Source organism: Carcharodon carcharias, chromosome 19 (assembly GCF_017639515.1).
Source record: "Carcharodon carcharias isolate sCarCar2 chromosome 19, sCarCar2.pri, whole genome shotgun sequence".
Taxonomy (NCBI): Eukaryota; Metazoa; Chordata; class Chondrichthyes; order Lamniformes; family Lamnidae; genus Carcharodon; species Carcharodon carcharias.
In genome coordinates this window covers 95364419-95391366 of record NC_054485.1, presented here as the reverse complement: position 1 = coordinate 95391366, position 26948 = coordinate 95364419, and the positions used below count along the sequence as shown (strand labels likewise).

At 49.1% G+C, this 26948-nt stretch overlaps 1 protein-coding gene across 2 annotated transcripts in view; it reads right to left on the bottom strand.

Annotated features, from left to right (window-relative positions):
* Nucleotides 1-26948, bottom strand: part of LOC121291109 — a 119741-nt gene that overhangs the window by 11597 nt on the left and 81196 nt on the right. For both annotated transcript variants that reach the window (XM_041212170.1, XM_041212169.1), the window contains exons 4-7: nt 4648-4779; nt 3998-4102; nt 3815-3901; nt 990-1115 (exon numbers count right to left, since the gene is read on the bottom strand). In XM_041212170.1, the coding sequence (XP_041068104.1) occupies nt 990-1115; nt 3815-3901; nt 3998-4102; nt 4648-4779 (450 nt within the window). The remainder of the gene's footprint in view (nt 1-989; nt 1116-3814; nt 3902-3997; nt 4103-4647; nt 4780-26948) is intronic.

Genomic DNA, 26948 nt, shown 5'->3' with positions numbered 1-26948 from the left:
TCCCATCCACAAACTATGCTCCAGAACATTCTAAAAAATCCAGTCAGATTACAAAAATAGGAATTAACTTTAAAAATCTTTCATTTTTGTCTGCTTCTAGTTTATCCCAGGTACTGAGTGATGCTGTTACTGTTTTGGCTTCTCCCTCTCACAAAGTTTATTATGAATCATCCCTTAACTTTAGATTCAACCTCTGAACTTATTTCACTCTGTTAGTCTGTTTATCTCAATCGTTACTTATTTCACAATTACAGCACAGGTGGAGGCCGTGCGAGCATTGTGCCTCTTCCAGTGATACATTCTCTCAGGGCCAATCTACATGGAAATTCTGTCCATTACTTTGGACTTTTTCTGACCTATCTCCAATCCCAGGGGCGTTATTATGTTGGGGACAGACATTTGAGCTGTTAATATACTTTAGCCTGCAGAAGCAGTGAGAGTCACAGCCTGCCCCTCAGAACAGTGAGCCACAGGCTGACCCGGCCAGTGACTCAAAAAGGCTTCCCACACTGTTCAGTGAGGCTCCAACTCTCCCTGACTTGCTGCTCCTTGTTTTGTCCTAATTTCAGTGTGAAATGAGGAGAGGCAGCGTGAACTGGGGCTCTCCTGCCACATATCACTCACAAGCAGTACAGGGGCAGTCTTGAAACTAGGTGGACGGTGGGCTAGACAGAGGAAACAAGACCATGTCGATGAGAGTTCACTGCCTCAGTAATAGGACAAGGAAAATAATCTGCTCAGAGACAAGGCCATGTAAGATCTTCACCAACACGCTCAGTTGCCTTGGGAGGCATAGGGGCCAATTGCATATCAATGACAGAACTCAAAGAAAAAGCATTAAAACGATAGGGTGTAAGGTGAAGATTAGCAGGTTGAGATTAATGGGACTATTTAAATGGAACAGTGAAAATTTAATTCAGGGTCTTAACATAAGGAAGAATTTAGATAAACGTGATATTAATAATAATATAATTGTTATCTGAACTTACTTTTGGTCGACAAGATCCTATTTAACATGTGTCTGTCACAGGTCATCATATTAAAAGTTGTAAATGTGATTATTATTAGGTGGAGACATAAAAGCGCCAACAGGATCCTGGTGATTCCAGAAGGCCCTATCAAAAGAACAAAAGGTGATAAAATTGCATAAGAACTAGGGGCAGGATTAGGCAATTCAGCCCATCGAGCCTGCCCCGCCATTCAATATGATTATGGCTGATCTCATTTCGGCCTCAACTCCTATTTCCCGCCCTCTCCCCACAACCTTTCAACCCATTACTAATTAAAAATCTGCCTATCTCCTCATTAAACTTAAGCGTCCCGACATCCACTGCACCCTGCGGTCATGAATTCCACAGATTCACGACCCTTTGAGAAAAGTAATTCCTCCTCATCTCTGATTTAAATCCACCTCCCCTTAGCCTAAAACTATGGCCTCTCGTTCTAGAATGCCCAAGGGGAAACATCCACTCCACGTCTACTTTGTCTATCCCCTTTAGCATCATATATATCTCAATTAGATCTCCTCTCATCTTTCTAAACTCTAGCGAGTATAGGCCTAAACTGCGCAATCTCTCCTCATAAGACAATTACACACATTCTTAGGTTAAAGAAAGGAATACAAATGAAAATTACATATTCCTTAAGGCCATTCTTTATATCCAGACCCATATATGTTTACACTAAAGAAAGCGTCATTTGACTCATTAGATTCATGCCAACATTTTGTAAGAGCAATCCTAAACTAAATCACACTGCTCCACCTTCTCTCCATATTCCTCTTAAAAGATGCAATACTTCTGCCTGAAGAAGGGAACACCACCACCTCCAAGTTTCCCTCAAAGTCACGTAACATCCTGACATGAAAAAATATCACCATCCATTCGTTGTCACAGGAACTTCCTACCTATTAGTACTGCCAGAGTCCTTTCACCTCACAGATCACAGTAGCTCAAGAAGGCAGCTCACCATGACCTTCTCGTGGGTAATTTTTAAAAATTAGTTCGTAGGATGTTGGTGTCGCTAGCTAGGCCAACATTTATTGCCCACCCATAATTGCTCTGAGAAGGTGCTGGTGAGCTGCCTTCTTGAACTGCTGCAGTCCATGTGGTGTAGGTGCACCCACAGTGCTGTTAAGGAGGGAGTGCCAGGGTTTAGACCCAATAACAGTGAAGGGAACGGCGACATATTTCTAAGTCAGGATGGTGGGTGGCTTAGAGGCGGTGTTCCCATGTGTATGTTGCCTTTGTCCTTATAAAAGGTAGTGGTTGTGGGTTTGGAAAGTACTGCCTAAGGAGCCTTGGTGAGTTCCTGCAGTGCACCTTGCAGATACTACACACTGCTGGCGCTGTGTGTTGGTGGTGGAGGGAGTGAATGTTTGTGGAGGTGGTGCCAATCAAGTGGGTTGCTTTGTCCTGGATGGTGTCAAGCTTCTTGAGTGTTGTTGGAGCTGTACTCATCCAGGCATGTGGGGAGTATTCCATCACACTCCTGATTTCTGCCTTGTAGATGATGGACAAGCTTTAGGGAGTCAGGAGGTGAGTTACTCATTGCACTATTCCTAGCCTCTGACCTGCTCTTGTAGCCACAGTATTTATATGGCTAATCCAGTTCAGTTTCTAGTCAATGGTAACCCCCCCAGGATGTTGATATTGGGGGATTCAGTGATAATAATGCCAATGAACATCAAGGGGTGATGGTTGGATTCTCTCTTGTTGGAGATGTTTATTGCCTGGCATTTGTACTGCACAAATGTTACTTGCCACTTGTCAGTCCAAGCCTGGATAATGTCCCGGTCTTGCTGCATTTGGACATGAACTGCTTCAGTATCTGAGGAGTCGCGAATGGTGCCGAACATTGTGCAATCATCAGCGAACATCCCCACTTCTGACCTTATGATGGGGGGAAGATCATTGATGAAGCAGCTGAAGATGGTTGGGCCCAGGACATTATCCTGAGGAACTCCTGCAGTGATGTCCTGGAGCTGAGATGACTGACCTCCACAACCATAACTATCTTCCTTTGTGCTAGATATGACTCCAACCAGTGGAGAGTTTTCTCCCTGATTCCCATTGACTCCAATTTTGCTAAGGCTGCTTCAGTCAAATGCTGCCTTGATGTCAAGGGCAGTCATTCTCACCTCACTTCAGGAGTTCAGCTGTTGTGTCCATGTTTGAACCAAGGCTGTAATGAGGTCAGAAGCTCAGTGACCCTGGCAGAACCCAAACTGAGCATCAATGAGCAGTTTATTGCTAAGCAACTACTGTCTGATAGCATTGCTGATGACCCCTTCCATCACTTTACTGATGATCAAGAATAGACTGATGGGGTGGTAATTGGCCTGGATGGATTTGTCTTGCTTTTTGTGTACACATATCTGGGCAATTTTCCACATTGCTGGGTAGATGCCAATGTTGTAGCTGTATGGGATCAGCTAGGCTACGGATATGGCAAGTTCTGGAGCACAAGTACTATTGTTGGAATATTGTCAGGGCCCATAGCCTTTGCAGTATCCAGTGCCTTCAGCCGTTTCTTGACATCACGTGGAGTGAATCGAATTAGGGCAATAAATGCGAGCTTTGCCAACAACACTCACATCTCATGAATGATTACATTAAAAAGAATAAATACTTCCTGTGACAGAGTAACTTGTGTTTGAACAACTCTCTTGCTAACCTCTCTCCTCAGTCATTGGCATTAAAGTGATGACCTTCAAACTGATGACTGCGGTTAACTCTCCTACTTACACTATTCCTCATGGGATGTTACATTCAGAAATGATTTGTTGGCTACAGCTTTATCATTGAATACTCACCAGTTTGTCCCATTATTTCAGCAAACAGAACACGTGTTGCGATGATTTCAGCAACTGAGGTTACAGCATTGGACATTTCATGGCAAACTGTGAACAAATTAAACAGAGTCAGAGAGCATATTAGCTATGCCAAGAAATTAGAACTAACAAAGAGACAAATAAAATGAGGTGAACATACAGTACCTTCAGTTTGTATCCAAAACACATATGCACTGAAAAGAAAGGCAAATGAAATCACTGGGGCAAGCTGCAAGAAATGTTGCATCTTCTTTTGAACAAACTGGAACCCTTGGAAAATAAGCAAATTGATATCAAATAGTCATTTGGTAGTACAGAACTTGAGAATTGCTGAATAAAGAGACGTTGAAGATTTTCATCTTGCACTCATCTGGACACTTCACAAGAATACCAATGTAAGGGGGAAAACAACAATTTATACTGTATGTGAAGATGTTGTGAACCGTGAGGACAAATGCTGTCATATATATCACGTGGTAGCTCATTGCTCTTACACAAGTCCAGCACGCATTTTTTTTTAAGCTTACTTTCGAGCACAGTCATATCGAGCGGCAGGCATTGGTATTCTTGTGAATTGTCCTGATGTGTGCCAGAAGAAAAGCTTCGACACGTCCCTTTTTTTCAACAAGAAATTGATGTCAATTATACTTGAGCAGAAAATATCCACCCAATCCGATTAATCGTTCTAAAAAATTGAGGTCCAAAGTTTAAGATGGCACAGGCATCATGTTTGAAGGTTTCACAGGATCTCTAATATTAAGTTGTAAGTTTTAAATTTTCAACACAAAGTTGTGCAAAGAACGATTTTCTCTTACTTGCTTTCCTGTTCTCATTCAAGCATGGCACTTTATCCAAAAGGGTTGCACCAGCAGTTAACAGTATGGCAACAGCAGTAACAAATGCAGCCGTGGTACATGCCACTGTGCTCTGATGTATATATGTAAGACCTGAAATAGAAAAATTATTTTAAAATTACACTATTTTCCAAACCTATTTTACAAAATGTAAGCGGGGATATTTTCCCCCTTATAAATGTAGTTATTGAAGTCTTGTGTGTTAGAAAATAGTACACTTCTTGCTTCTTGAATCCAACACTAGTGTCAAAACCCTCCACGTGTAAGTTATCAAATGCAGGTAGAATTAATGATGATCAAATGTACAGACAATGGTTCTGAACTATTAAACAGGTCTGAGAATAAGACAACATGATGTTAATATAGTAACATGATATAGTGTAGTATAGATGAATAAGACCACTGTTCTTCACACATATCACATTCTTCAAACCTGGGCCAAACTTCCTATCCACTAATCCTATCACAAAGATTGCCTTCACTTCTTCTCCGTACCATTGCCCAACTTGACCTGTTCTTCAGCCCAAACGAAACTCTCAGCCATCACCTCTCTTACCTCCAGACTCGACTATCCCGACTCTTTACCTGCTGCTCTCCCACCCCTCCACCCATCATAAACATCAGCTCATCTGTAACTCTGCTGCATGTATCATATCTCTTACTGAGTTCCTGTCAGCCACCCCCCACCTGCCCTCACTGGCCCACATTGGCTCCCATCCTTCAATGCCTTAAATGTAAAATTCTCACCCTGCAGCCTAAACCTTTCAGAGCATTTTCCTTCTCATTCACCCACATGCACATATCCCCCTCACTCTGGAGTTACGTCTAAAAACTGTCTGCTTCCCCAATGACTGCTGCTCCTCAAAAATCCTGCTTCCGAAACAAACTTTAGAGGGCTCCTTATAATATGCGTGGATATAAAATTAGTTTGCTCACAGGAAACAAGTGTTTAGGGTAACTGATTTAGCTTGGTGCTGGCTCCATTCTATATATGGACAGTTTAGGATTGGGCACATGAAGCACAATATTGACATTTGCTTTTGCCACAAAACTAGGCTTAGGTGAACAAGTGGCCAACTGGACTATTAAATATTCCTGGAGGGTACAAACAGATTAGCAGGATGGACAGACAGACAGAGGCAATTTGTTGTGAAAAAGTACAAGGTAATTCACTCTGGAACGACAAACAAGCAATTTGACTTCACACACAATTCAAATACACAGATGGTGTAAACGAACAAGAGAACTGGTGCAAGTAAATCATTCCTGGGAATTGGAGACGCAGGGGAGGTAATGCCAATAAAATTAAAGGCTACTGGCATACAGTTGAAGCATGAAAGAGCAAGGTGGTCAGCATGAGTTTGTGCAAGGCAGCGTTTAGACTATAGACTACTGAGCCAGTTCTGATCACATCATTACAGAATGGATATTAAAGCCATGGTGTGCGCACTGCAGAGATTTAAAAGGATGACACTAAAAGTGAGAAACTAACGCTCAAGGAGAGACTTGGGAATAACAGAATAAAGCATTGACAACAGGACGAGAGGAGAGTCAGTCGGGAGATTGAAAACAGCGCGAGAGGGGAGACAGTCAGGAGATTGAAAACAGCGCGAGAGGAGAGGCGATTGGGAGATTGAAAACAGCGCGCGGGGAGAGGTGATTGCGAAATTGAAAACAGCACGAGAGGAGAGGTTATGGAGATTAAAAACAGCGCGAGAGGAGAGGCGATTGGGAGATTGCAAACAGCACGAGAGGAGAGGCGATTGTGAGAAAACAGCGCGAGAGGAGAGTCAGTCGGGAGATTGAAAACAGCGCGAGAGGAGAGGTGATTGGCAGATTGAAAACAGCGCGAGAGGAGAGGTTATGGAGATTAAAAACAGCGCGACAGGAGAGTCAGTCGGGAGATTGAAAACAGCACGAGAGGAGAGGTTATGGAGATTAAAAACAGCGCGACAGGAGAGTCAGTCGGGAGATTGAAAACAGCGCGAGAGGAGAGGTTATGGAGATTAAAAACAGCGCGACAGGAGAGTCAGTCGGGAGATTGAAAACAACGCGAGAGAAGAGTCAGTTGGCAGATTAAAACAGCGCGAGAAGATAGTCAGTTGGGAGATTGAAAATAGGGCGAGAGGAGAGGTGATTGGGAGATTGAAAACAGCGCGAGAAGAGAGTCAGTCGGGAGATTGAAAACAGCGCGAGAGGAGTCAGTCGGGAGATTGAAAACAGCGTGAGAGGAGAGTCAGTCGGAAGATTGAAAACAGCACGAGAGGAGAGGTGATTGGGAGATTGAAAACAGCGCAAGAGGAGAGACAGTCGGGAGATTGAAAACAGCGTGAGAGGAGAGTCAGTCGGGAGATTGAAAACAGCGCAAGAGGAGAGACAGTCGGGAGATTGAAAACAGCGTGAGAGGAGAGTCAGTCGGGAGATTGAAAACAGCGTGAGAAGAGAGTCAGTCGGGAGATTGAAAACAGCGCGAGAGGAGTCAGTCGGGAGATTGAAAACAGCGTGAGAGGAGAGTCAGTCGGAAGATTGAAAACAGCACGAGAGGAGAGGTGATTGGCAGATTGAAAACAGCGCGAGAGGAGAGGTTATGGAGATTAAAAACAGCGCGAGAAGAGAGTCAGTCGGGAGATTGAAAACAGCGTGAGGGGAGAGGTGAATGAGAGCTTGAAAACAGCGCGAGAGGAGATTCAGTGGGGAGACTGAAAACAGCACGAGAGGAGAGTCCGTCGGGAGATTGAAAACAATGCGAGAGGAGAGTCACACGGGAGATTGAAAACAGCACGAGAGGAGAGTCAGTCAGGAGATTGAAAACAATGCGAGAGGAGAAACAGTCGGGAGATTGAAAACAGCGTAAGAAGATAGTCAGTCGGGATATGGAAAACAGCGCGAGAGGAGTCAGTCGGGAGATTGAAAACAGCGCGAGAGGAGAGGTGATTTCGAGATTGAAAACAGCGCGAGAGGAGAGGCGATTGGGAGATTGAAAACAGTGTGTGAGGAGAGTCCGTCGAGAGATTGAAAAGAGCGCGAGAGGAGAGGCAATTGTGAGATTGAAAACAGTGCGAGAGGAGAGTCAGTCAGAAGACTGAAAACAGCGCGAGAGGAGAGGTGAATGGGAGATTGAAAACAGCGCGAGAAGATAGTCAGTCGGGAGATTGAAAACAGCGTGAGAGAAGAGTCAGTCGGGAGATAGAATACAGCGCGAGAGGAGAGGTGATTGGGACATTGAAAACAGCGTCAGAGGAGAGTCAGTCAGGAGACTGAAAACAGCGCGAGAGGAGAGTCAGTCAGGAGACTGAAAACAGCGCGAGAGGAGAGTCAGTCAGGAGACTGAAAACAGCGCGAGAGGAGAGTCAGTCAGGAGACTGAAAACAGCGCGAGAGGTGAGGTGATTGGGAGATTGAAAACAGCACGAGAGGAGAGGTGATTGGGAGCTTGAAAACAGCGTGAGAGAAGAGTCAGTCGGGAGATTGAAAACAGCGTGAGAGGAGATTCAGTCGGGAGATTGAAAACAGCGTGAGAGGAGATTCAGTCGGGAGATTGAAAACAGCGCGAGAAGATAGTCAGTCGGGACCTTGAAAACAGCACGAGAGGAGTGTCAGTCGGGAGACTGAAAACAGCGCGAGAGGAGAGTCAGTCGGGAGATTGAAAACAGCGCGAGAGAAGAAACAGTCGGGAGATTGAAAACAGCGTAAGAAGATAGTCAGTCGGGAGATGGAAAACAGCACGAGAGGAGAGGTGATTTCGAGATTGAAAACAGTGTGTGAGGAGAGTCCGTCGAGAGATTGAAAAGAGCGCGAGAGGAGAGGTGATTGTGAGATTGAAAACAGCACGAGAGGAGAGTCAGTCGGGAGATTGAAAACAGCGCGAGAGGAGAGTCAGTCAGAAGACTGAAAACAGCGCGAGAGGAGAGGTGAATGGGAGCTTGAAAACAGCGTGAGAGGAGAGTCAGTCGGGAGATTGAAGACAGCACGAGAGGAGAGGTGATTGGCAGATTGAAAACAGCGCGAGAGGAGAGGTTATGGAGATTAAAACAGCGCGAGAAGAGAGTCAGTCAGGAGATTGAAAACAGCGTGAGAGAAGAGTCAGTCGGGAGATAGAATACAGCGCGAGAGGAGAGGTGATTGGGAGATTGAAAACAGCACGAGAGGAGAGTCAGTCAGGAGACTGAAAACAGCGTGAGGGGAGAGTCAGTCAGGAGACTGAAAACAGCGCGAGAGGAGAGTCAGTCAGGAGACTGAAAACAGCGCGAGAGGAGAGTCAGTCAGGAGACTGAAAACAGCGCGAGAGGAGAGTCAGTCAGGAGACTGAAAACAGCGCGAGAGGAGAGTCAGTCAGGAGACTGAAAACAGCGCGAGAGGAGAGTCAGTCAGGAGACTGAAAACAGCGTGAGAGGAGAGTCAGTCGGGAGATTGAAAACAGCGCGAGAGGAGAGGTTATGGAGATTGAAAACAGCGCGAGAGGAGAGTCAGTCGGGAGATTGAAAACAGCGCAAGAGGAGAGTCAGTCGGGAGATTGAAAACAGCGTGAGAGGAGAGGTGAATGGGAGCTTGAAAACAGCGCGAGAGGAGAGGTTATGGAGATTCAAAACAGCGCGACAGGAGAGTCAGTCGGGAGATTGAAAACAGCACGAGAGGAGAGTCAGTCAGAAGAGTGAAAACAGCGCAAGAGGAGAGTCAGTCGGGAGCTTGAAAACAGCGTGAGAGAAGAGTCAGTCGGGAGATTGAAAACAGCGCGAGAGGAGAGGTGAATGGGAGCTTGAAAACAGCGTGAGAGAAAAGTCAGTCGGGAGATTGAAAACAGCGTGAGAGGAGATTCAGTCGGGAGATTGAAAACAGCGCGAGAAGATAGTCAGTCGGGAGATTGAAAACAGCGCGAGCGGAGAGTCAGTCGGGACCTTGAAAACAGCACGAGAGGAGTGTCAGTCAGGGGACTGAAAACAGCGCGAGAGGAGAGTCAGTCGGGAGATTGAAAACAGCGCGAGAGAAGAAACAGTCGGGAGATTGAAAACAGCGTAAGAAGATAGTCAGTCGGGAGATGGAAAACAGCACGAGCGGAGAGGTGATTTCGAGATTGAAACAGTGTGTGAGGAGAGTCCGTCGAGAGATTGAAAAGAGCGCGAGAGGAGAGGTGATTGTGAGATTGAAAACAGCACGAGAGGAGAGTCAGTCGGGAGATTGAAAACAGCGCGAGAGGAGAGTCAGTCAGAAGACTGAAAACAGCGCGAGAGGAGAGGTGAATGGGAGCTTGAAAACAGCGTGAGAGGAGAGTCAGTCGGGAGATTGAAGACAGCACGAGAGGAGAGGTGATTGGCAGATTGAAAACAGCGCGAGAGGAGAGGTTATGGAGATTAAAACAGCGCGAGAAGAGAGTCAGTCAGGAGATTGAAAACAGCGTGAGAGAAGAGTCAGTCGGGAGATAGAATACAGCGCGAGAGGAGAGGTGATTGGGAGATTGAAAACAGCACGAGAGGAGAGTCAGTCAGGAGACTGAAAACAGCGTGAGGGGAGAGTCAGTCAGGAGACTGAAAACAGCGCGAGAGGAGAGTCAGTCAGGAGACTGAAAACAGCGCGAGAGGAGAGTCAGTCAGGAGACTGAAAACAGCGCGAGAGGAGAGTCAGTCAGGAGACTGAAAACAGCGCGAGAGGAGAGTCAGTCAGGAGACTGAAAACAGCGCGAGAGGAGAGTCAGTCAGGAGACTGAAAACAGCGCGAGAGGAGAGTCAGTCAGGAGACTGAAAACAGCATGAGAGGAGAGTCAGTCGGGAGATTGAAAACAGCGCGAGAGGAGAGGTTATGGAGATTAAAAACAGCGCGAGAGGAGAGTCAGTCGGGAGATTGAAAACAGCGCAAGAGGAGAGTCAGTCAGGAGATTGAAAACAGCGTGAGAGGAGAGGTGAATGGGAGCTTGAAAACAGCGCGAGAGGAGAGGTTATGGAGATTCAAAACAGCGCGACAGGAGAGTCAGTCGGGAGATTGAAAACAGCACGAGAGGAGAGTCAGTCAGAAGAGTGAAAACAGCGCAAGAGGAGAGTCAGTCGGGAGCTTGAAAACAGCGTGAGAGAAGAGTCAGTCGGGAGATTGAAAACAGCGCGAGAGGAGAGGTGAATGGGAGCTTGAAAACAGCGTGAGAGAAAAGTCAGTCGGGAGATTGAAAACAGCGTGAGAGGAGATTCAGACAGGAGATTGAAAACAGCGCGAGAAGATAGTCAGTCGGGAGATTGAAAACAGCGTGAGAGAAGAGTCAGTCGGAAGATTGAAAACAACGCGAGAGGAGAGTCAGTTGGCAGATTAAAACAGCGCGAGAAGATAGTCAGTCGGGAGATTGAAAATAGGGCGAGAGGAGTCAGTCGGGAGATTGAAAACAGCGCAAGAGGAGTCAGTCGGGAGATTGAAAACAGCGTGAGAGGAGAGTCAGTCGGGAGATTGAAAACAGCGCGAGAGGAGAGTCAGTCGGGAGATTGAAAACAGCGCGAGAGGAGAGTCAGTCGGGAGATTGAAAACAGCGCGAGAGGAGAGTCAGTCGGGAGATTGAAAACAGCGCGAGAGGAGAGTCAGTCGGGATATTGAAAACAGCGCGAGAGGAGAGTCAGTCGGGAGATTGAAAACAGCGCGAGAGGAGAGTCAGTCGGGAGATTGAAAACAGCGCGAGAGGAGAGTCAGTCGGGAGATTGAAAACAGCGCGAGAGGAGAGTCAGTCGGGAGATTGAAAACAGCGCGAGAGGAGAGTCAGTCGGGAGATTGAAAACAGCGCGAGAGGAGAGTCAGTCGGGAGATTGAAAACAGCGCGAGAGGAGAGTCAGTCGGGAGATTGAAAACAGCGCGAGAGGAGAGTCAGTCGGGAGATTGAAAACAGCGCGAGAGGAGAGTCAGTCGGGAGATTGAAAACAGCGCGAGAGGAGAGGTGATTGGGAGATTGAAAACAGCGCGAGAGGAGAGGTTATGGAGATTAAAACAGCGCGAGAAGAGAGTCAGTCAGGAGATTGAAAACAGCGTGAGAGAAGAGTCAGTCGGGAGATAGAATACAGCGCGAGAGGAGAGGTGATTGGGAGATTGAAAACAGCACGAGAGGAGAGTCAGTCAGGAGACTGAAAACAGCGTGAGGGGAGAGTCAGTCAGGAGACTGAAAACAGCGCGAGAGGAGAGTCAGTCAGGAGACTGAAAACAGCGCGAGAGGAGAGTCAGTCAGGAGACTGAAAACAGCGCGAGAGGAGAGTCAGTCAGGAGACTGAAAACAGCGCGAGAGGAGAGTCAGTCGGGAGACTGAAAACAGCGCGAGAGGAGAGTCAGTCAGGAGACTGAAAACAGCACGAGAGGAGAGTCAGTCAGGAGACTGAAAACAGCATGAGAGGAGAGTCAGTCGGGAGATTGAAAACAGCGCGAGAGGAGAGGTTATGGAGATTAAAAACAGCGCGAGAGGAGAGTCAGTCGGGAGATTGAAAACAGCGCAAGAGGAGAGTCAGTCGGGAGATTGAAAACAGCGTGAGAGGAGAGGTGAATGGGAGCTTGAAAACAGCGCGAGAGGAGAGGTTATGGAGATTCAAAACAGCGCGACAGGAGAGTCAGTCGGGAGATTGAAAACAGCACGAGAGGAGAGTCAGTCAGAAGAGTGAAAACAGCGCAAGAGGAGAGTCAGTCGGGAGCTTGAAAACAGCGTGAGAGAAGAGTCAGTCGGGAGATTGAAAACAGCGCGAGAGGAGAGGTGAATGGGAGCTTGAAAACAGCGTGAGAGAAAAGTCAGTCGGGAGATTGAAAACAGCGTGAGAGGAGATTCAGTCGGGAGATTGAAAACAGCGCGAGAAGATAGTCAGTCGGGAGATTGAAAACAGCGTGAGAGGAGAGTCAGTCGGAAGATTGAAAACAACGCGAGAGGAGAGTCAGTTGGCAGATTAAAACAGCGCGAGAAGATAGTCAGTCGGGAGATTGAAAATAGGGCGAGAGGAGTCAGTCGGGAGATTGAAAACAGCGCAAGAGGAGTCAGTCGGGAGATTGAAAACAGCGTGAGAGGAGAGTCAGTCGGGAGATTGAAAACAGCGCGAGAGGAGAGGTGATTGGGAGATTGAAAACAGCGCGAGAGGAGAGTCAGTCAGAAGACTGAAAACAGCGCCAGAGGAGAGTCAGTCGGGAGATTGAAGACAGCACGAGAGGAGAGGTGATTGGCAGATTGAAAACAGCGCGAGAGGAGAGGTTATGGAGATTAAAAACAGCGCGAGAGGAGAGTCAGTTGGCAGATTAAAACAGCGCGAGAAGAGAGTCAGTCGAAAGATTGAAAACAGCGCGAGAAGATAGTCAGTCGGGAGATTGAAAACAGCGTGAGAGAAGAGTCAGTCGGGAGATTGAAAACAGCGTGAGAGGAAATTCAGACAGGAGATTGAAAACAGCGCGAGAAGATAGTCAGTCGGGAGATTGAAAACAGCGTGAGAGGAGAGGTTATTGGGAGATTGAAAACAGCGCGACAAGAGAGTCAGTCTGGAGATTGAAAACAGCGCGAGAGGAGAGTCACACGGGAGATTGAAAACAGCGCGAGAGGAGAGTCAGTCAGGAGATTGAAAACAATGCGAGAGGAGAGGTGATTTCGAGATTGAAAACAGCGCGAGAGGAGAGGCGATTGGGAGATTGAAAACAGCGCGAGAAGAGAGTCAGTCAGGAGATTGAAAACAGCGTGTGAGGAGAGTCAGTCGGGAGATTGAAAACAGCGTGAGAGGAGATTCAGACAGGAGATTGAAAACAGCGCGAGAAGATAGTCAGTCGGGAGATTGAAAACAGCGTGAGAGGAGAGGTTATTGGGAGATTGAAAACAGCGCGACAAGAGAGTCAGTCTGGAGATTGAAAACAGCGCGAGAGGAGAGTCACACGGGAGATTGAAAACAGTGCGAGAGGAGAGTCAGTCAGGAGATTGAAAACAATGCGAGAGGAGAGGTGATTTCGAGATTGAAAACAGCGCGAGAGGAGAGGCGATTGGGAGATTGAAAACAGCGCGAGAAGAGAGTCAGTCAGGAGATTGAAAACAGCGTGTGAGGAGAGTCCGTCGAGAGATTGAAAAGAGCGCGAGAGGAGAGGTGATTGTGAGATTGAAAACAGCGCAAGAGGAGAGTCAGTCAGGAGATTGAAAACAGCGTGAGAGGAGAGTCAGTCGGGAGATAGAATACAGCGCGAGAGGAGAGGTGATTGGGAGATTGAAAACAGCGTCAGAAGAGAGTCAGTCGGGAGATCGAAAACAGCGCGAGAGGAGATTCAGTCGGGAGATTGAACACAGCTTGAGAGGAGAGGTGATTGGGAGATTGAAAACAGCGCAAGAGGAGAGTCAGTCAGGAGATTGAAAACATCGCGAGAGGAGAGTCAGTCTGGAGATTGAAAACAGCACGAGAGGAGAGTCAGTCGGAAGATTGAAAACAGCGCGAGAGGAGAGTCAGTCGGAAGATTGAAAACAGCGCGAGAGGAGAGTCCGTCGGCAGATTGAAAACAATGCGAGAGGAGAGTCACACGGGAGATTGAAAACAGTGCGAGAGGAGAGGTGATTGTGAGATTAAAAACAGCGCGACAGGAGAGTCAGTCATGAGATTGAAAACAGCGCGAGAGGAGAGTCAGTCAGGAGATTGAAAACAGCGGGAGTGGAGAGGTGATTGCGAGATTGAAAACAACGCGAGAGGAGAGGTGATTGGGAGATTGAAAGCAGCACGAGAGGAGAGTCAGTCAGGAGATTGAAAACAGCACGAGAGGAGAGGTGTTTGGGAGATTGAAAACAGCGTCAGAAGAGGGTCAGTCGGGAGATTGAAAACAGCGCGAGAGGAGATTCAGTCGGGAGATTGAAAACAGCGCGAGAGGAGATTCAGTCGGGAGATTGAAAACAGCGCGAGAGGAGATTCAGTCGGGAGATTGAAAACAGCGCGAGAAGAGAGTCAGTCGGGAGATTGAAAAAAGCGCGAGAGGAGAGTCAGTCGGGAGATTGAAAACAGCGCGAGAGGAGTCAGTCGGGAGATTGAAAACAGCGCGAGAGGAGAGGTGATTGGGAGATTGAAAACAGCGTCAGAAGAGAGTCAGTCGGGAGATCGAAAACAGCGCGAGAGGAGAGGTTATTGGGAGATTGAAAACAGCGCGAGAGGAGAGTCAGTCAGAAGATTGAAAACAGCGCGAGAGGACAGTCAGTCGGGAGATTGAAAACAGCGCGAGAGGAGAGGTGATTGGCAGATTGAAAACAGCGCGAGAGGAGAGGTTATGGAGATTAAAAACAGCGCGACAGGATAGTCAGTCGGGAGATTGAAAACAACGCGAGAGGAGAGTCAGTTGGCAGATTAAAACAGCGCAAGAAGAGAGTCAGTCGCAAGATTGAAAACAGCGCAAGCGGAGTGTCAGTTGGGAGATTGAAAACAGCGCGAGAGGAGAGGTGATTGGGAGATTGGAAGCAGCACGAGAGGAGAGTCAGTCAGCAGATTGAAAATAGCGCGAGAGGAGAGGTGATTGTGAGATTGAAAACAGCGCGACAGGAGAGTCAGTCATGAGATTGAAAACAGCGCGAGAGGAGAGTCAGTCAGGAGATTGAAAACAGCGGGAGTGGAGAGGTGATTGCGAGATTGAAAACAGCACGAGAGGAGAGGTGATTGGGAGATTGGAAGCAGCACGAGAGGAGAGTCAGTCAGCAGATTGAAAATAGTGCGAGAGGAGAGGTGTTTGGGAGATTGAAAACAGCGTCAGAAGAGAGTCAGTCGGGAGATTGAAAACAGCGCGAGAGGAGATTCAGTCTGGAGATTGAAAACAGCGCGAGAGGAGATTCAGTCGGGAGATTGAAAACAGCGCGAGAGGAGAGGTGTTTGGGAGATTGAAAACAGCGCGAGAAGAGAGTCAGTCGGGAGATTGAAAATCGGGCGAGAGGAGAGTCAGTCGGGAGATTGAAAACAGCGCGAGAGGAGTCAGTCGGGAGATTGAAAACAGCACGAGAGGAGTCAGTCGGGAGATTGAAAACAGCGTGAGAGGAGAGTCAGTCGGGAGATTGAAAACAGCGCGAGAGGAGAGGTGATTGGGAGATTGAAAACAGCGCAAGAGGAGAGTCAGTTAGGAGACTGAAAACAGCGCGAGAGGAGAGTCAGTCGGGAGATTGAAGACAGCACGAGAGGAGAGGTGATTGGCAGATTGAAAACAGCGCGAGAGGAGAGGTTATGGAGATTAAAAACAGCGCGAGAGGAGAGTCAGTTGGCAGATTAAAACAGCGTGAGAAGAGAGTCAGTCGAAAGATTGAAAACAGCGCGAGAAGATAGTCAGTCGGGAGATTGAAAACAGCGTGAGAGAAGAGTCAGTCGGGAGATTGAAAACAGCGTGAGAGGAGATTCAGACAGGAGATTGAAAACAGCGCGAGAAGATAGTCAGTCGGGAGATTGAAAACAGCGTGAGAGGAGAGGTTATTGGGAGATTGAAAACAGCGCGACAGGAGATTCAGACAGGAGATTGAAAACAGCGCGAGAAGATAGTCAGTCGGGAGATTGAAAACAGCGTGAGAGGAGAGTCAGTCGGGAGATAGAATACAGCGCGAGAGGAGAGGTGATTGGGAGATTGAAAACAGCGTCAGAGAGAGAGCAGTCGGAGATCGAAAACAGCGCGAGAGGAGATTCAGTCGGGAGATTGAACACAGCTTGAGAGGAGAGGCTGTCTGGGAGATTGAAAACCAGCGCAAGAGGAGAGTCAGTCAGGAGATTGAAAACAGCGCGAGAGGAGAGTCAGTCTGGAGATTGAAAACAGCACGAGAGCAGAGTCAGTCTGGAGATCGAAAACAGCACGAGAGGAGAGTCAGTCGGAAGATGAAACACAGCGCGAGAGGAGAGTCCGTCGGAGATTGAAAACAAGCGAGAGCGAGATTCACACGGGAGATTGAAAACAGCTGCGAGAGGAGAGGTGATTGTGAGATTAAAAAACAGCGCGCAGGAGAAGTCAGTCATGAGATTGAAAACAGCGCGAGAGGAGAGTCAGTCAGGAGATTGAAAACAGCGGGAGTGGAGAGGTGATTGCGAGATTGAAAACAACGCGAGAGGAGAGGTGATTGGGAGATTGAAAGCAGCACGAGAGGAGAGTCAGTCAGGAGATTGAAAACAGCACGAGAGGAGAGGTGTTTGGGAGATTGAAAACAGCGTCAGAAGAGGGTCAGTCGGGAGATTGAAAACAGCGCGAGAGGAGATTCAGTTGGGAGACTGAAAACAGCGCGAGAGGAGATTCAGTCGGGAGATTGAAAACAGCGCGAGAGGAGATTCAGTCGGGAGATTGAAAACAGCGCGAGAAGAGAGTCAGTCGGGAGATTGAAAAAAGCGCGAGAGGAGAGTCAGTCGGGAGATTGAAAACAGCGCGAGAGGAGTCAGTCGGGAGATTGAAAACAGCGCGAGAGGAGAGGTGATTGGGAGATTGAAAACAGCGTCAGAAGAGAGTCAGTCGGGAGATTGAAAACAGCGCGAGAGGAGAGTCAGTCGGGAGATTGAAAACAGCGCGAGAGGAGAGTCAGTCGGGAGATTGAAAACAGCGCGAGAGGAGAGTCAGTCGGGAGATTGAAAACAGCGCGAGAGGAGAGTCAGTCGGGAGATTGAAAACAGCGCGAGAGGAGAGTCAGTCGGGAGATTGAAAACAGCGCGAGAGGAGAGTCAGTCGGGAGATTGAAAACAGCGCGAGAGGAGAGTCAGTCGGGAGATTGAAAACAGCGCGAGAGGAGAGTCAGTCGGGAGATTGAAAACAGCGCGAGAGGAGAGTCAGTCGGGAGACTGAAAATAGCGCGAGAGGAGAGTCAGTCGGGAGATTGAAAACAGCGCGAGAGGAGAGTCAGTCGGGAGATTGAAAACAGCGCGAGAGGAGAGTCAGTCGGGAGATTGAAAACAGCGCGAGAAGAGAGTCAGTCGGGAGATTGAAAACAGCGCGAGAGGAGAGTCAGTCGGGAGATTGAAAACAGCGTGAGAGGAAAGTCAGTTGGGAGACTGAAAATAGCGCGAGAGATAGTCAGTCGGGAGATTGAAAACAGCGTGAGAGGAGAGTCAGTCGGGAGATTGAAAACAATGCGAGAGGAGAGTCAGTCAGGAGATTGAAAACAGCGCGAGAGGAGAGTCAGTCAGGAGATTGAAAACAGCACAAGAGGAGAGTCCGTCGGGAGATTGAAAACAATGCGAGAGGAGAGTCAGTCAGGAGATTGAAAACAGTGCAAGAAGAGAGTCAGTCGGGAGATGGAAAACAGCACGAGAGGAGAGGTGATTGGGAGATTAAAAACAGCGCGACAGGAGAGTCAGTCGGGAGATTAAAACAGCGCGAGAAGATAGTCAGTCGGGAGATTGAAAACAGCGTGAGAGGAGAGTGCGTCGGGAGATAGAATACAGCGCGAGAGGAGAGGTGATTGGGAGATTGAAAACAGCACGAGAGGAGAGTCAGTCGGGAGTTTGAAAACAGCGCGAGTGGAGAGGTGATTGGGAGATTGAAAACAGCGTCAGAAGAGAGTCAGTCTGGAGATTGAAAACAGCGCGAAAGGAGATTCAGTCGGGAGATTGAAAACAGCACGAGAGGAGAGGTGATTGGGATATTGAAAACAGCGTCAGAAGAGAGTCAGTCTGGAGATTGAAAACAGCGCGAGAGGAGATTCAGTCGGGAGATTGAAAACAGCGCAAGAGGAGAGTCAGTCAGGAGATTGAAAACAGCGCGAGAGGAGAGTCAGTCTGGAAATTGAAAACAGCACGAGAGGAGAGTCAGTCGGAAGATTGAAAACAACGCGAGAGGAGAGTCAGTCGGAAGATTGAAAACAGCGCGAGAGGAGAGTGCGTCAGGATATTGAAAACAGCTTGAGAGGAGAGGTGATTGGGAGATTGAAAACAGCGCGAGAAGAGAGTCGGTCGGGAGATTGAAAACAGCGCGAGAGGAGAGGTGATTGCGAGATTGAAAACAGCGCGAGAGGAGAGGCGATTGTGAGACTGAAAACAGTGCGAGAGGAGAGTCAGTCGGGAGATTGAAAACAGCGCGAGAGGAGAGGCGATTGTGAGACTGAAAACAGTGCGAGAGGAGAGTCAGTCGGGAGATTGAAAACAGCGCGAGAGGAGAGTCAGTCAGAAGACTGAAAACAGCGCGAGAGGAGTGTCAGTCGGGAGATTGAAAACAACGCGAGAGGAGAGTCAGTTGGCAGATTAAAACAGCGCAAGAAGAGAGTCAGTCGCAAGATTGAAAACAGCGCAGGCGGAGTGTCAGTCGGGAGGTTGAAAACAGCATGAGAGGAAAAACAGTCGGGAGACTGAAAATAGCGCGAGAAGATAGTCAGTCGGGAGATTGAAAACAGCGTGAGAGGAGAGTCAGTCGGGAGATTGAAAACAGCGGGAGAGGAGAGGTGATTGGGAGATTGAAAATAGGGCGAGAGGAGAGTCAGTCGGGAGGTTCAAAACAGTGCGAGAGGAGAGGTGATTGGGAGATTGAAAACAGCACGAGAGGAGAGTCAGTCCGGAGATTGAAAACAGCGCAAGAGGAGAGTCCGTCGGGAGATTGAAAACAATGCGAGAGGTGAGGCACACGGGAGATTAAAAACAGCGCGAGAGGAGAGTCAGTCAGGAGATTGAAAACAGCGCGAGAGGAGAGTCAGTCGGGAGATTGAAAACAGCACGAGAGGAGAGTCAGTCAGGAGATTGAAAACAGCGCGAGAGGAGAGTCAGTCGGGAGATTGAAAACAGCGCGAGAGGAGAGGTTATGGAGATTAAAAACAGCGCGACAGGAGAGTTAGTCGCGAGATTGAAAACAACGCGAGAGGAGAGTCCGTTGACAGATTAAAACAGCGTGAGAAGAGAGTCAGTCGGGAAATTGAAAACAGCGCGAGAGGAGTCAGTCGGAAGACTGAAAACAGCGTGAGAGGAGAGTCAGTCGGGTGATTGAAAACAGCGCGAGAAGAGAGTCAGTCGGGAGATTGAAAACAGCGCGAGAAGAGAGTCAGTCGGGTGATTGAAAACAGCGCGACAGGAGAGTCAGTCGGGAGATTGAAAACAGCGCGAGAAGATAGTTGGGAGATTGAAAACAGCGCGAGAGGAGAGTCAGTCAGGAGATTGAAAGCAGCACGAGAGGAGTCAGTCGGGAGATTGAAAACAGCGCGAGAGGAGAGTCAGTCAGGAGATTGAAAACAACGCAAGAGGAGAGTCAGTCAGGAGATTGAAAGCAGCACGAGAGGAGTCAGTCGGGAGATTGAAAACCGCGCGAGAAGAGAGTCAGTCAGGAGATTTAAAACAGCGCGAGAAGATAGTCAGTCGGGAGATTGAAAACAGCGCGAGAGGAGAGGTGATTGGGAGATTGAAAACAGCGCGAGAGGAGTCAGTCGGGAGATTGAAAACAGCGCGAGAGGAGAGTCAGTCAGGAGACTGAAAGCGCGAGAGGAGAGTCAGTCGGGTGATTGAAGACAGCGTGAGAGGAGAGATGATTGGCGGATGGAAAACAGCACGAGAGGAGAGTCAGTCGGGAGATTGAAAACAGCGCGAGAGGAGAGGTTATTGGGAGATTGAAAACAGCGCGAGAAGAGAGTCAGTCTGGAGATTGAAAACAGCGCGAGAGGAGAGTCAGTCGGGAGATTGAAAACAGCGCGAGAGGAGAGTCAGTCGGGAGATTCAAAACAGCGCGACAGGAGAGTCAGTCGGGAGATTGAAAACAGCGCGAGTCGAGAGTCAGTTAGGAGATTGAAAAAAGCGCAAGAAGAGAGTCAGTCGGGAGATTGAAAACAGCGCGAGAGGAGAGTCAGTCAGGAGATTGAAAACAGCGCGAGAGGAGATTCAGTCGGGAGATTGAAAACAGCGCGAGAGGAGATTCAGTCGGGAGATTGAAAACAGCGCGAGAGGAGATTCAGTCGGGAGATTGAAAACTGCGCGAGAGGAGAGGCGATTGTGAGATTGAAAACAGCGCGAGAGGAGAGTCAGTCAGGAGATTGAAAACAGCGCGAGAGGAGAGGTTATTGGGAGATTGAAAACAGCGCGAGAAGAGAGTCAGTCTGGAGATTGAAAACAGCGCGAGAGGAGAGTCAGTCAGGAGATGGAAAACAGCGCGAGAGGAGAGGTTATGGAGATTAAAAACAGCGCGACAGGAGAGTCAGTCGGGAGATTGAAAACAGCGCGAGAGGAGAGGTTATGGAGATTAAAAACAGCGCGACAGGAGAGTCAGTCGGGAGATTGAAAACAACGCGAGAGGAGAGTCAGTCAGGAGATTGAAAACAGCGCAAGAGGAGAGTCAGTCGGGAGATTGAAAACAGCGCGAGAGGAGAGTCAGTCGGGAGATTGAAAACAGCGCGAGAGGAGAGGTGATTGGGAGATTGAAAACAACGCAAGAGGAGAGTCAGTCAGGAGATTGAAAACAGCGTGAGAGGAGAGTCAGTCGGGAGATTGAAAACAACGCGAGAGGAGAGTCAGTCGGGAGATTGAAAACAGCGCGAGAGGAGAGTCAGTTGGCAGATTGAAAACAGTGCAAGAGGAGAGTCAGTCAGGAAATTGAAAACAGCGCGAGAGGAGAGGTGATTGGGAGATTGAAAACAGCGCGAGAGGAGAGTCAGTCAGGAGATTAAAAACAGCGCGAGAGGAGAGTCAGTCGGGAGATTGAAAACAACGCAAGAGGAGAGTCAGTCGGGAGATTGAAAACAGCGCGAGAGGAGAGGTGATTGGGAGATTTAAAACAGCGCGAGAGGAGAGTCGGTCGGGAGATTGAAAACAGCGCGAGAGGAGTCAGTCGGGTTATTGAAAACAGCGTGAGAGGAGAGGTGTTTGGGAGATTGAAAACAGCGTCAGAAGAGAGTCAATCGGGAGATTGAAAACAGCGCGAGAGGAGGGTCAGTGGGGAGACTGAAAACAGCGCGAGAGGAGTCAGTCGGGAGATTGAAAACAGCGCGAGAGGAGAGTCAGTCAGAAGACTGAAAACAGCGCGAGAGGAGAGTCAGTCGGGAGATTGAAAACAGCGCGAGAGGAGAGTCAGTCGGGAGATTGAAAACAACGCAAGAGGAGAGTCAGTCGGGAGATTGAAAACAGCGCGAGAGGAGAGTCAGTCGGGAGATTGAAAACAGCGCGAGAGGAGTCAGTCGGGAGATTGAAAACAGCGCGAGAGGAGAGTCAGTCTGGAGATTGAAAACAGCGCGAGAGGAGAGTCAGTCGGGAGATTGAAAACAGCGCGAGAGGAGAGTCAGTCGGGAGATTGAAAACAGCGCGAGAGGAGAGGTGATTGGCAGATTGAAAACAGCGCGAGAGGAGAGTCAGTCTGGAGATTGAAAACAGCGCGAGAGGAGAGTCAGTCTGGAGATTGAAAACAGCGCGAGAGGAGAGTCAGTCTGGAGATTGAAAACAGCGCGAGAGGAGAGTCAGTCTGGAGATTGAAAACAGCGCGAGAGGAAAGTCAGTCAGGAGACTGAAAACAGCGCGAGAGGAGAGTCAGTCGGGAGATTGAAAAGAGCGCGAGAGGAGAGGTTATGGAGATTTAAAACAGCGCGACAGGAGAGTCAGTCGGGAGATTGAAAACAACGCGAGAGGAGAGTCAGTCAGGAGATTGAAAACAGCGCAAGAGGAGAGTCAGTCGGGAGATTGAAAACAGCGCGAGAGGAGAGTCAGTCGGGAGATTGAAAACAGCGCGAGATGAGAGGTGATTGGGAGATTGAAAACAACGCAAGAGGAGAGTCAGTCAGGAGATTGAAAACAGCGTGAGAGGAGAGTCAGTCGGGAGATTGAAAACAACGCAAGAGGAGAGTCAGTCGGGAGATTAAAAACAGCGCGAGAGGAGAGTCAGTTGGCAGATTAAAACAGCGCAAGAGGAGTCAGTCGGGAGATTGAAAACAGCGTGAGAGGAGAGGTGATTGGGAGATTGAAAACAGCGCAAGAGGAGAGTCAGTCAGGAGATTGAAAACAGCGCGAGAGGAGAGGTGATTGGGAGATTGAAAACAGCGCGAGAGGAGAGTCAGTCAGGAGATTGAAAACAGCGCGAGAGGAGAGTCAGTCGGGAGACTGAAAGCGCGAGAGGAGTCAGTCGGGATATTGAAGACAGCACAAGAGGAGTCAGTCGGGAGATTGAAAACAACGCAAGAGGAGAGTCAGTCGGGAGATTGAAAACAGCGCGAGAGGAGAGTCAGTCGGGAGATTGAAAACAGCGCGAGAGGAGAGTCAGTCGGGAGATTGAAAACAGCGCGAGAGGAGAGTCGGTCGGGAGATTGAAAACAGCGCGAGAGGAGTCAGTCGGGAGATTGAAAACAGCGCGAGAGGAGAGTCAGTCGGGAGATTGAAAACAGCGCGAGAGGAGAGTCAGTCGGGAGATTGAAAACAGCGCGAGAGGAGAGTCAGTCGGGAGATTGAAAACAGCGCGAGAGGAGAGTCAGTCGGGAGATTGAAAACAGCGCGAGAGGAGAGTCAGTCAGGAGATTGAAAACAGCGCGAGAGGAGAGTCAGTCGGGAGATTGAAAACAGGGCGAGAGGAGAGTCAGTCGGGAGGTTCAAAACAGTGCGAGAGGAGAGGTGATTGGGAGATTGAAAACAGCTCGAGAGGAGAGTCAATCATGAGATTGAAAACAGCGCAAGAGGAGAGTCCAGTCGGGAGATTGAAAACAATGCGAGAGGTGAGGCACACGGGAGATTAAAACAGCGCGAGAGGAGAGTCAGTCAGGAGATTGAAAACAGCGCGAGAGGAGAGTCAGTCGGGAGATTGAAAACAGCACGAGAGGAGAGTCAGTCAGGAGATTGAAAACAGCGCGAGAGGAGAGTCAGTCGGGAGATTGAAAACAGCGCGAGAGGAGAGGTTATGGAGATTAAAAACAGCGCGACAGGAGAGTTAGTCGCGAGATTGAAAACAACGCTAGAGGAGAGTCCGTTGACAGATTAAAACAGCGTGAGAAGAGAGTCAGTCGGGAAATTGAAAACAGCGCGAGAGGAGTCAGTCGGAAGACTGAAAACAGCGTGAGAGGAGAGTCAGTCGGGAGATTGAAAACAGCGCGAGAGGAGAGTCAGTCGGGAGATTGAAAACAGCGCGAGAGAGAGTCAGTCGGGAGATTGAAAACAGCGCGAGAGGAGAGTCAGTCTGGAGATTGAAAACAGCGCGAGAGAGAGTCAGTCGGGAGATTGAAAACAGCGCGAGAGGAGAGTCAGTCTGGAGATTGAAAACAGCGCGAGAGGAGAGTCAGTCGGGAGATTGAAAACAGCGCGAGAGGAGAGTCAGTCGGGAGATTGAAAACAGCGCGAGAGGAGAGTCAGTCGGAGATTGAAAACAGCGCGAGAGGAGAGTCAGTCGGGAGATTGAAAACAGCGCGAGAGAGAGTCAGTCGGAGATTGAAAACAGCGCGAGAGAGAGTCAGTCGGGAGATTGAAAACAGCGCGAGAGGAGAGTCAGTCTGGGAGATTGAAAACAGCGCGAGAGGAGAGTCAGTCGGGAGATTGAAAACAGCGCGAGAGGAGAGTCAGTCGGGAGATTGAAAACAGCGCGAGAGGAGAGTCAGTCGGGAGATTGAAAACAGCGTGAGAGGAGAGTCAGTCGGGAGATTGAAAACAGCGCGAGAGGAGAGTCAGTCGGGAGATTGAAAACAGCGCGAGAGGAGAGTCAGTTGGGAGATTGAAAACAGCGCGAGAGGAGAGTCAGTCTGGAGATTGAAAACAGCGCGAGAGGAGAGTCAGTCGGGAGATTGAAAACAGCGCGAGAGAGAGTCAGTCGGGAGATTGAAAACAGCGCGAGAGGAGAGTCAGTCGGGAGATTGAAAACAGCGCGAGAAGAGAGTCAGTCGGAGATTGAAAACAGCGCGAGAGAGAGTCAGTCGGGAGATTGAAAACAGCGCGAGAGGAGAGTCAGTCAGGAGATTGAAAACAGCGCGAGAGGAGAGTCAGTCGGGAGATTGAAAACAGCGCGAGAGGAGAGTCAGTCGGGAGATTGAAAACAGCGCGAGAGGAGAGTCAGTCGGGAGATTGAAAACAGCGCGAGAGGAGAGTCAGTCGGGAGATTGAAAACAGCGCGAGAGGAGAGTCAGTCAGGAGATTGAAAACAGCGCGAGAGGAGAGTCAGTCGGGAGATTGAAAACAGCGCGAGAGGAGAGTCAGTCGGGAGATTGAAAACAGCGCGAGAGGAGAGTCAGTCGGAGATTGAAAACAGCGCGAGAGGAGAGGTCAGTCGGAGATTGAAAACAGCGCGAGAGGAGAGTCAGTCGGGAGATTGAAAACAGCGCGAGAGGAGAGTCAGTCGGAGATTGAAAACAGCGCGAGAGGAGAGTCAGTCGGGAGATTGAAAACAGCGCGAGAGGAGAGTCAGTCGGAGATTGAAAACAGCGCGAGAGGAGAGTCAGTCGGGAGATTGAAAACAGCGCGAGAGGAGAGTCAGTCGGAGATTGAAAACAGCGCGAGAGGAGAGTCAGTCGGGAGATTGAAAACAGCGCGAGAGGAGAGTCAGTCGGAGATTGAAAACAGCGCGAGAGGAGAGTCAGTCGGGAGATTGAAAAACAGCGCGAGAGGAGAGTCAGTCGGAGATTGAAAACAGCGCGAGAGGAGAGTCAGTCGGGAGATTGAAACAGCGCGAGAGGAGAGTCAGTCGGGAGATTGAAAACAGCGCGAGAGAGAGTCAGTCGGGAGATTGAAAACAGCGCGAGAGAGAGAGGCTTATGGCGATTAAAAACAGCGCGAGAGGAGAGTCAGTCGGGAGATTGAAAACACGCGAGAGGAGAGTCGTATGGAGATTAAAAACGAGCAAGAGGAGAGTCAGTCAGGAGATTGAAAACAGCGCGAGAGGAGATTCAGTCGGGAGATTGAAACAGCGCGAGAGGAGAGTCAGTCAGGAGATTGAAAACAGCGCGAGAGAGAGTCAGTCGGGGATTGAAAACAGCGCGAGAGGAGAGTCAGTCGGGAGATTGAAAACAGCGCGAAGGAAGAGTCAGTCGGGAGATTGAAAACAGCGCGAGAGGAGAGTCAGTCTGGAGATTGAAAACAGCGCAGAGAGGAGTCAGTCGGGAGATTGAAAACAGCGCGAGAGGAGAGTCAGATCAGGAGATGAAAAACAACGCAAGAGGAGAGTCAGTCAGGAGATTGAAACAGCGCGAGAGGGAGTCAGTCAGGAGATTGAAAACAGCGCGAGAAGAGAGTCAGTCAGGAGATTAAAACAGCGCGAGAGATAGTCAGTCGGGAGATTGAAAACAGCGCGAGAGGAGAGGTGATTGGGAGATTGAAAACAGCGCGGAGGAGTAGTCAGTAGGGAGATTGAAAACAGGCGTGAGCGGAGAGTCAGTCGGGAGACTTGAAAGCGCGAGGAGGAGAGTCAGTCGGGTGATTGAAGACAGCGTGAGAGGAGAGATGATTGGCGGATGGAAACAGCACGAGAGGAGAGTGTCAGTCGGGAGATCGAAAACAGCGCGAGAGGAGAGGTTATTGGGAGATTGAAAACAGCGCGTGAAGAGAGTCAGTCCTGGAGATTGAAAACAGCGCGAGAGGAGAGTCAGTCGGGAGATTGAAAACAGCGCGAGAGGAGAGTCAGTCGGGAGATTGAAAACAGCGCGAGAGGAGAGTCAGTCGGGAGAATGAAAACAGCGCGAGAAGAGAGTCAGTCGGGAGATTGAAAACAGCGCGAGAGGAGAGTCAGTCGGGAGATTGAAAACAGCGCGAGAGAGAGTCAGTCGGGAGATTGAAAACAGCGCGAGAGGAGAGTCAGTCGGGAGATTGAAAACAGCGCGAGAGGAGAGTCAGTCGGGAGATTGAAAACAGCGCGAGAGGAGAGTCAGTCGGGAGATTGAAAACAGCGCGAGAGGAGAGTCAGTCGGAGATTGAAAACAGCGCGAGAGGAGAGGTTCAGTCGGAGATTGAAAACAGCGCGAGAGGAGAGTCAGTCTGGAGATTGAAAACAGCGCGAGAGGAGAGTCAGTCAGGAGATTGAAAACAGCGCGAGAGGAGAGTCAGTCGGGAGATTGAAAACAGCGCGAGAGGAGAGTCAGTCGGGAGATTGAAAACAGCGCGAGAGGAGAGTCAGTCTGGAGATTGAAAACAGCGCGAGAGGAGAGTCAGTCGGGAGATTGAAAACAGCGCGAGAGGAGAGTCAGTCGGGAGATTGAAAACAGCGCGAGAGGAGAGTCAGTTGGGAGATTGAAAACAGCGCGAGAGGAGAGTCAGTCGGGAGATTGAAAACAGCGCGAGAGGAGAGTCAGTCGGGAGATTGAAAACAGCGCGAGAGGAGAGTCAGTCAGGAGATGGAAAACAGCGCGAGAGGAGAGGTGATTGGGAGATTGAAAACAGCGCGAGAGGAGAGTCAGTCGGGAGATTGAAAACAGCGCGAGAGGAGAGGTTTGGAGATTGAAAACAGCGCGAGAGA